General features: G+C 53.9%; 1 protein-coding gene across 1 annotated transcript in view; it reads right to left on the bottom strand.

Moving 5' to 3' along the window:
- Nucleotides 1–7,455: 7,455 nt before the first annotated feature.
- Nucleotides 7,456–10,198, bottom strand: part of syt3 (synaptotagmin III) — a 16,256-nt gene continuing 13,513 nt past the window's right edge. Inside the window, exon 5 of the mRNA XM_078430489.1 lies at nt 7,456–7,631. Coding sequence (XP_078286615.1) covers nt 7,456–7,631 — 176 coding nt within the window. The remainder of the gene's footprint in view (nt 7,632–10,198) is intronic.

Genomic DNA, 10,198 nt, shown 5'->3' with positions numbered 1-10,198 from the left:
ATGTTGAAAGACTGGAGCGACTAGGCTTGTATACACTGGAATTTAGAAGGATGAGAGGAGATCTTATCGAAACGTATAAGATTATTAAGGGGTTGGACACGTTAGAGGCAGGAAACATGTTCCCAATGTTGGGGGAGTCCAGAACAAGGGGCCACAGTTTAAGAATAAGGGGTAGGCCATTTAGAACTGAGATGAGGAAAAACTTTTTCAGTCAGAGAGTTGTGAATCTGTGGAATTCTCTGCCTCAGAAGGCAGTGGAGGCCAATTCTCTGAATGCATTCAAGAGAGAGCCAGATAGAGCTCTTAAGGATAGCGGAGTCAGGGGGTATGGGGAGAAGGCAGGAACGGGGTACAGATTGAGAATGATCAGCCATGATCACATTGAATGGCGGTGCGTACAGGCTCGAAGGGCCGAATGGCCTCCTCCTGCACCTGTTGTCTATTGGCAGAGGAGATTAGTTTAACTTGGCACGGGCATTGTGGGCCGAAGGGCCTGTTCCTGTGGTGTTCTCTACATTCTACCTACGGGCTTAATTACTGTTGGGATGTTGCTGTTTGTTTTACCAGTGATGCTGACATCCATTACCGCTTGAAATAAATTATAGCTTTGCCAGCAATTAAACAATAAAAGCTCGAGTTAATTCCCCAAACACTGCGTGATGTGATGTTATATTCCCTGGGCAATGCGAGGGGGTGGAATCTGCACTTCACTAAACCGCAGTTTAGGTTAAAAGTGGTCCAACAGATTTAAATTTACTGTCAAATGGGTAGCGCACAGGAATAATAGCCCACTGTAGATTTGCAGTAGTCTCTGGTCTAGCAATCCCTCACCCCCAATGTTGGGGGAGTCCAGAACCAGGGGCCACACACAGTCTTAGAATAAAGGGGAGGCCATTTAAAACTGAGGTGAGAAGGAACCTTTTTGACCCAGAGAGTTGTGAATCTGTGGAATTCTCTGCTACAGAGGGCAGTGGAGGCCAATTCACTGGATGGGTTTAAGAGAGAGTTAGATAGAGCTCTAGGGGCTAGTGGAATCAAGGGGTATGGGGAGAAGGCAGGCACGGGTTACTGATTGTGGATGATCAGCCGTGATCGCAATGAATGGCGGTGCGTACAGGCTCGAAGGGCCGAATGGCCTCCTCCTCCTACACTTGTTTTCTATGACAGACACCAGAATAATGTGTTCTTTCCCCATCTGAGTGTGTGCAGATGCAGGTTTACACCAAATACTGGAGCAACTCAGCGGGACAGACAGTATCTCTCTCTCTCTCTCTCTCTCTCTCTCTCTCTCTCTCTCTCTCTCTCTCTCTCTCTCTCTCTCTCTCTCTCGGGAGAGGGAGTGAGAGAGAGGGCGAGAGAGGGGGGAGAGAGAGGAGTGTGGGGAGAGAGGGGTTTTGCCTGTCTCCTTTCTATTTTGTGTCTACCTTCGCTTTAAGCCAGCACCTGTGTTGTGCGGGGCATGAGTTTGCCAATGTGCAGCAGACAGCCGTAAACGCTAATGCCATGCGTGCCGGTATCATCTGCCCTGCCTGGAGATGTTGGTGGGTAGATCTGGCCCAGTGTCGCTCAGAGCCATTACTGTGATACCATTATGCAAAAGAAACATTTCAGCCGGCGATAATCGTCAAGAGAAACCTCCCCCCAGACTCTCGCGCTCATCTTCATCCAAGAATTTACTGGAAGAAACTCGAGCTCTGGCTGTTGGTCAGAGCAGCTGCCCTGGAGATGCAGAGAGATAGTGTTCGGCTGGACCTGTGAATAACCTACCCTCACTCAGAGAGGGAGAGGGGCGAGGGAGAGGGAGAGGGGGAGGGAGGGAGGGAGAGGGGGAGAGGAAGGGGAGAGATAGAGAGGGAGGGGGAGAGAGGGGACGAGGGAGAGGGAGGGGGAGAGGAAGGGAGAGAGAGGGAGGGGGGAGGGAGGGAGGGGGAGGGAGGGAGGGAGGGAGGGAGGGAGGGAGGGAGGGAGGGAGAGGGAGAGAGAGCGGGAGAGAGGGAGAGGGAGGGGGAGAGGAAGGGAGAGATAGAGAGGGAGAGGGGGAGAGAGAGAGGGAGAGGGAGAGAGAGGAGAGGGAGAGAGAGGGAGAGAGGGAGGGAGGGAGGGAGGGAGGGAGGGAGGGAGGGAGGGAGGGAGGGAGGGAGGGAGGGAGGGAGGGAGGGAGGAGGGAGGGAGGGAGGGAGGGAGGGAGGGAGGGAGGGAGGGAGGGAGGGAGGGAGGGAGGGAGGGAGGGAGGGAGGGAGGGAGGGAGAGATAGAGAGGGAGAGAGGGAGGGAGGGAGGGAGGGAGGGAGGGAGGGAGGGAGGGAGGGAGGGAGGGAGGGAGGGAGGGAGGGAGGGAGGGAGGGAGGGAGGGAGGGAGGGAGGGAGGGAGGGAGGGAGGGAGGGAGGGAGGGAGGGAGGGAGGGAGGGAGGGAGGGAGGGAGGGAGGGAGGAGGGAGGGAGGGAGAGAGAGAGAGAGAGAGGGAGAGGGAGATAGAGGGGGAGGGGGGGAGGGAGAGAGACTGCCGAGCAACTCCCACTCTGCCGTGCCGCAGTTACATGATTAAATCATTTTACATCTGAAAGAAATCAAAGCTCAGCGGCTTAATACTCCCACCCCCCGTGCCTGCCTGGGGAGGGGGCAGAGTCACGCACTGTGCTGCTTAAATGAATGCTTGCAGTAACCCTCTGCACTGGGGTTGTTGTTGTTTAGATGTTTTAAAGTGTATGTGTGCAGGTGTATATATGTACACGCACACACACACATATACATGTGTCTACATGTTGTGTGTGTGTGTGTGTGTGCATGTGTGTATGCGTATGTGCGTGTGTGTGTATGTGTGTGTGTGTGTGTGTGTGTATATGTGTGTGCGTGTGTCTGTGTGTGTATATGTGTGTGTGTGTGTATATGTGTGTGTGTGTGTGTATATGTGTGTGTGTGTGTGTGTGTGTGTGTGTGTCTGTGCGTGTGTATGTGTGCGTGTGTGTGTATGTGTGCGTGTGTATGTGTGCGTGTGTGTGTATGTGTGTGCGTGTCTGTGTGTGTGTATGTGTGCGTGTGCGTGTATTAGTGGGCCAACAAGTCCCTGCCGACCAGCGATCCCCGCACATTAACACTATCCTACACACACTAGGGACAATTTACAAATATATACATACGTATGTTATATATTTATCATATCATATCATATATCTACAGCCGGAAACAGGCCTTTTCGGCCCTCCAAGTCCGCGCCGCCCAGCGATCCCCGCACATTAACACTATCCTACACCCACTAGGGACAATTTTTACATTTACCCAGCCAATTAACCTACATACCTGTACGTCTTTGGAGTGTGGGAGGAAACCGAAGATCTCGGAGAAAACCCACGCAGGTCACGGGGAGAACGTACAAACTCCGTACAGACAGCATCCGTAGTCAGGATCGAACCTGTGTCTCCGGCGCTGCATTCGCTGTAAAGCAGCAACTCTACCGCTGCGCTACCGTGCCGTCAGAGATATACGTCAGAGATATACGTCAGAGATCCAGGGTGGATCCTGACCTCAGATGCTGCCTGTGTGGAGTTTGTACGTTCTCCCCGTGACCCGCGTGGGTTTTCTGTGGGATCTCCGGTTTCCTCCCACACTCCAAAGACGTGGGGGTTTGTAGGTTAATTGTACAATTGTGAATTGTCCCTAGTGTGCGGGGATCGCTGGTCGGCACAGACTCGGTGGGCGAAGGGCCTGTTTCCGCGCTGTATCTCTAAACTATCTATTAGACTGACTCCCCTTTCCCCCATCTCCCCCCCCCCCCCCACACTCCCCAATCTTTTCCACTTGTCACTTTAAGTTTGTGTATTTTGTGTTTTTATTACTGTTGGCAGATAAATTCCCCCCCTGGGATAAATAAATTATTGTCTTATCTGCTGACAGGAAAGCACGCAAACGAAAAGCTTTTCACTGTACCTCAGTACACGAGGCAATAAACTAATGTGTAGGAAAGAACTGCAGGTGCTGGTTTAAATCGAAGATAGTCACAAAGTGCTGGAGTAACTCAGCGGGACAGGCAGCATCTCTGGAGAGAAGGAATGGGTGAGGTTTTGGGTCGAGACCCTTCTTCAGACTGATGTCAGGGGAGAAGGGGGGTACATGGATAAGGAATGCAAGGCGTGAACACAGGACAAAGGGAATGGAGATCAAGGAAAATGTAGAATAGATCATCGTTGGGTGGGAGAAGGTGACAAGGGAGCAAACGGAGATAGAATGTAGTCGGGGAACAGTCAGACTGGTCGGAGAAAGGGGGAGGGATGGAGAGAGAGGGGGAAGGCAAGGACTACTTGAAGTTAGAGAAGTCAATGCTTATACCGCTGGGGTGTAAGCTGCCCAAGCCAAATACGAGGTGCTGTTCCTCCAATTTGCGCTGGGCCTCACTGTGACAATGGAGGAGGCCCAGGACAGAGAGGTCAGTGTGGGAGTGGGAGGGGAGTTAAAGTGCTGAGCCACCGGGAGATCAGGTAGGTTTAATAGGCAAAGAAACTAAACTTGAGGAAGGACTGAGGGAGGGACTTGGACTTGGCAACTGGGATGCCAGGGCACAGGACACTGAGGCCCAGTATCCTTGCCAATCATTGCTATCTAGGGCTATCATGTGAGGTTACTACACACACACACACACTCCTCTAGGGTTGCCAACTGTCCCGTATTAGCCGGGTCATCCCGTATTTTGGGCTAAGTTGGTTTGCCCCGTATGGGACCGCCCATGTCTCGTTTTAGGCCCGGGGGCCTCTGTAGGCCGGGACAGTGTGGGCTAACGGAGTGTGTTCGCCTGACGGAGGTTGCATAGCAACCCGCCTCCCGGCCCGGGCGGCCGCCATTGGTGGAGCGGGAGCGCGTGGGCCGCTGGCTGGGTGAGGCGAGATCAGGTTGGGCGCGGGGCGGTGACATCACCCTTTGTCCCGTATTTGGGAGTGAGATAGTTGGCAACCACTATCGCCCATTGCTCTGTACTGTACTGTAAAGGGAGTAGGCAGGGTCTCCAGTGGAAGCTCTGAGCCGAGTTGTAATGCAGATCATTAAACTCGGAGCCAAGGTCACGGAGAATGTGATGTTTTGGTCCTTTCAGCCAAGTCCAAAAAGCAATTCCATTTCAGTGTGAGCTTGGAGACATAAAAGATAACGGCAGGGGTTGGTTAGTGTTTGCTGCAGTGTCACCTATGTAATCCCAGCTGTGTCTTGCAGGCAGTGTCGCCTTTACCCTTTGGTACATTTATGATTATTAGACACTGTACTCTATTTATCCTTGGTACGTAGACACGGGCCACAGCCCAATGTCCAGGCACCATGACGAACTAATATTGCAAACTGCGCTCTGCATAATGTAGCTGTGTGTAGCCCTGTCCCTAAGTGATTGGTGCTTTGCAGAAAAAGAGTGCGTGTGTGTGCGTGTCTGAGAGTGTGTGTGCGTGTCTGAGAGTGTGTGTGTGCGTGTGCGTGTGTGTGTCTGAGAGTGCATGTGTGTAACGTGTGCGTGTGCGGCGTGTCTGAGACAGTGCGTGTGTGTGTGCATGTGTCTGAGAGTGCATGTGTGTGCATGTGTCTGAGAGTGCATGTGTGTACGTGTGCGTGTGCATGTGCGGCATGTCTGAGACAGTGCGTGTGTGTGTGTGCATGTGTCTGAGAGTGCGTGTGTGCGTGCATGTGTCTGAGAGTGCGTGTGTGTGTGTGTTGGTGTGCAGCGTGTCTGAGACAGTGCGTGTGAGCGTGCATGCGTTCGAGAGTGCATGTGTGTGCGCGTGTGTGAGAGAGCGTGTGTGCGTGTAGTAACCTCGCACGATAGCAATAGGAGCATTTTACATTTGTGTTCAGCGTGTACAGACGTGTATGCATGCGTGTTTGTAATTCCGTGTGCAATTGCTATCACGTGTGTTAGTGAGCCTGTGGCGTGTTTGCCGTGTTTAAGGTAGGCATGTGGAGATGCAGGGAACATGGGTCAGGTGCAGGCAGAGGAGATTAGTCTAACTTGGTGTCATGTACAGCACGGACGTTGTGGGCCGAAGGGCCTGTTCCTGTGTGAACTGTTCTATGTTCTATGATTCTGGCCTGCTGTTTGAATCCTAGACCCTCTGTCCCAGGATTGGTGGGGCGTATTCTCGTAGGATCAGCGACCAGGTACATTCCTGCGTGGGTTTCCTCCAAGATCTTCGGTTGCCTCCCACACTCCAAAGACGTGCGGGTTTGTAGGTTAATTGGCTTGGTGTAAGTGTAAATTGTCCCTAGTGTGTGTAGGATAGTGTTAGTGTGTGGGGATCGCTGGTCGGTGTGGACTCGATGGACCAAAGGGCCTGTTTCCGTGCTGTATCTCCAATCTAAACTAATCTAAATTAAATATCCCTCTTTAAATTAAATATTCTCAGTGTGAGGGCGTGCAGCGTAGGTTCACTAGGTTAATTCCCGGAATGGCGGGACTGTCGTATGTTGCAAGACTGGAGCGACGAGGCTTGTATACACTGGAATTTAGAAGGATGAGAGGGGATCTTATCGAAACGTATAAGATTATTAAGGGGTTGGACACGTTAGAGGCAGGAAACATGTTCCCAATGTTGGGGGAGTCCAGAACCAGGGGCCACAGTTTAAGAATAAGGGGTAGGCCATTTAGAACTGAGATGAGGAAAAACTTTTTCAGTCAGAGAGTTGTGAATCTGTGGAATTCTCTGCCTCAGAGGGCAGTGGAGGCCAATTCTCTGAATGCATTCAAGAGAGAGCTAGATAGAGCTCTTAAGGATAGCGGAGTCAGGGGGTATGGGGAGAAGGCAGGAACGGGGTACTGATTGAGAATGATCAGCCATGATCACATTGAATGGCGGTGCGTACAGGCTCGAAGGGCCGAATGGCCTCCTCCTGCACCTATTGTCTATTGTCTATTGTCTAAAATGTCTCATTTGGACGCATGTTAATGGGTTGCTGGGAGCAATTATGTTTAAACAGCTGGAGGTGTCAGTGGTGAAGTGAGTGTCATCTCATGGGTGAGTCGGGTCTTTACTTTAGAGATTCAGCGCGGAAAAACAGGCCCTTCAGCCCATCGAGCCCGTGCCGACCAGCGATCACCCCGTACCCTAGCACTATCCTACACACAAGAGGGAGAATTCACAATTTCCCTGAGGCTAATGAACCTACAAATCTTTGGAGTGTGGGAGGAAACCGGAGCACCCGGAGAAAACCCACGCGGGTCACGGGGAGAACGTACAAACTCCATATGTACGGACGGCACCCATAGAATTGGATGGAACCCGATCGGGTCTCCGGCGCTGTGAGGCAGCAACTCTACCGCTGCACCCCAGACCCAACACAGAGGGAAATCATTTTTCTCTCTCTCGTGGCGGTCCCACCAAGGGTCCCCAACCCGAAACGTTACATGTCCCTTCCCCTCCACAGATGCCGCCTGACCCTCTGAGTTCCTCCAGCGCTCTGTCTCTGACGGGGGGGGGGGAGAGAGATTTCTCACCAGTCGTAGTCCATGACGGCGATGATGACGTTGACGTGGTCCATGTTCTCGTTGGGGATGTCGAAGACCAGGGCCTCGTTGTACACCGGGTTCAGGGTGTTCTTCTTTATCGAGGTCTTCCTCTTCTTCAGCCGTCGCCCTTCGCAGATCAGCGAGGCCTTCACATACGGGTCTGTCGGAGCGACACAGACTCCAGACGGTCAGAGGCCCACAAGACCAGGTGTAGGGGAGTCTACTCCACTATTCAGCCATGGCTGATCTATGATGGTGGGATATGGTGGTGGTGGGATATGGAGGTGGGATATGGAGGTGGTGCGATATGGTGGTGGTGGGATATGGTGGTGGGATGTGGAGGTGGTGGGATATGGTGGTGGTGGCATGTGGAGGTGGTGGGATATGGGGGTGGCGGGATATGTGGGTGGGGGATATGGGGGTGGTGGGATATGGGGATGGTGGGATATGGGGGTGGTGGGATATGGGGATGGTGGGATATGGGGGTGGCGGGATATGGGGGTGGCGGGATATGGTGGTGGCGGGATATGGGGGTGGTTGGATATGGTTGTGGTGGGATATGGAGGTGGTGGGATATGGGGGTGGTGGGATATGGAGGTGGTGAGGTTTGGTGGTGGGTTATGGAGGTGGTGGGATATGGAGGTGGTGGGATATGGGGTGGTGGGATATGGAGGTGGTGAGATATGGTGGTGGGATGTGGAGGTGGTGGGATATGGAGGTGGTGAGGTATGGTGGTGGGATGTGGAGGTGGTGGGATATGGGGGTCGTTGGGATATGGGGGTGGTGGGATATGGGGGTGGTGGGATATGGAGGTGGTGGGATATGGGGATGGTGGGATATGGGGGTGGTGGGATATGGAGGTGGTGGGATATGGGGATGGTGGGATATGGGGGTGGTGGGATGTGGGGGTGGTGGGATATGGGGGTGGCGGGATATGTGGATGGGGGATATGGGGGTGGTGGGATATGGGGATGGTGGGATATGGGGGTGGTGGGATATGGGGATGGTGGGATATGGGGGTGGCGGGATATGGGGGTGGGGGATATGGGGGTGGCGAGATATGGAGGTGGTGGGATATGGGGGTGGTGGGATATGGAGACAGTTGTGGAGAATGGGGAGGGTTGCAGGGATAGAGATTGGTGAGGGAGTGGGAGGGAAGAGTGGGGTTGGGGGTCTCCGCCTAGGGTCTTCGCCCTGTCCTGGTGGAGATGCCGGGCGCTGAACCATGTGGAGCGCGGGACCATCGACGGCGGGCAGGCAGGGCGAGAGGGAGGTCCCTGACCAAGCGCGGCCCAAGGAGATGATCTCGACGGTGGGACAGGCGGAGGGTGGTGTCTGGCCGGGCGGTGGAGACCAGGGCGGCTGAGAAGGTGGGGGAAGCTGCAGCCGGGAGAGACCCCCCTACCAGGGTGGGTCTCCATGCCCCTTGGAGCCAGGTCTGTCTCCGTCAGGGAGCTCATGGTGGCTGTCCATGCCCCAACATTAGAGGACGCCACGCTCGGATATCCGCCTGGACGGACAGACTGACCACTGAGAAGGTCCAACCAGATCCCACCATCCAGACCCAGGATCCAACAGGATCGGTCTCTTCACCATCTCAAGACCCAGACAATGGAGCCACCAGGAAGTCAATCCATCTCACCTTCGTTCCACCACTGGTGATGGTCAGGGACTGAGGTTGGGTGGGGTGGGAGGGGCAGAGGAGAGGAGAGGGGGTGACGGGCTACAATGTGAGGGATGAAGGCCGGAGGTTTAGTTTAGAGATACAGCGCAGTAACAGGCCCTTCGGCCCACCGTGTCCGCGCCGACCAGCGATCCCCACACACTAACACTGCCCTACACACACTAGGGCGAATTTTACATTTACACCAAACCAATTAAACTACAAACCTGCACGCCTTTGGAGTGAGGGGGGAAACCGGAGCACCCGGAGAAAACCCACGCAGGTCACGGGGAGAACGTGCAAACTCCGTACAGACAGTGCCCGTAGTCGGGATCGAACCCGGGTCTCCAGTGCAATAAGGCAGCAACTCTACCGCTGCGCCACCGTGCTGCCAAGCTGGGGCAACTCTGGGGGGAGGGGGAGGGGGTTTGGAGGAGCAGAGGGGGGTCTGTACTGGGGTAGGGTGTGTAAAATGGAGATTGGGGGAGTGTGAGGCGGTCGGGGTGTGCTGGAGAGGGGCAGGTTGTAAACGATGGAGAGCAGGGGGAGATTGGGAGGGGATGGTGCGTGGGGAGGGGTGGAATGGGGGGGGATTGGTGTAGGGTCAGAGCGTAGGATGAATGGGGAGCGAAGGCGGTCACCTAAGCCCGGCACGGTGGTGCAGCGGTAGAGTTGCTGCCTCACAGCGCCAGAGACCCGGGTTCAATCCTGACCACGGGTGCCGTCTGTACGGAGTTTGTACGTTCTCCCCGTGACCTGCGTGGGTTTTCTCCGAGATCTTCGGTTTCCTCCCACACTCGAAAGACGTGTTTGTAGGCTAATTGGCTGGGCAAATGTAAAAATTGTCCCTCGTGTGTGTGTGTGTATGTGTATGTATGTATGTATGTATGTATGCATGTATGCATGTACGTGTATGTGTGTGTGTATGTATGTGTGTGTGTGTATGTATGTATGTACGTACGTACGAACGTATGTATGTATGTGTGTGTGTGTGTATGTATGTATGTACGTACGTACGAACGTATGTATGTATGTAGGTATGTGTGTGTGTGTGTGTGTGTATG

The sequence above is a fragment of the Rhinoraja longicauda genome, chromosome 40 (genome assembly GCF_053455715.1).
Source record: "Rhinoraja longicauda isolate Sanriku21f chromosome 40, sRhiLon1.1, whole genome shotgun sequence".
In the NCBI taxonomy this organism is placed as follows: Eukaryota; Metazoa; Chordata; class Chondrichthyes; order Rajiformes; family Arhynchobatidae; genus Rhinoraja; species Rhinoraja longicauda.
The sequence above is the reverse complement of the archived record's forward strand: the minus strand, read 5'-3'. Positions and strand labels throughout refer to the sequence as shown.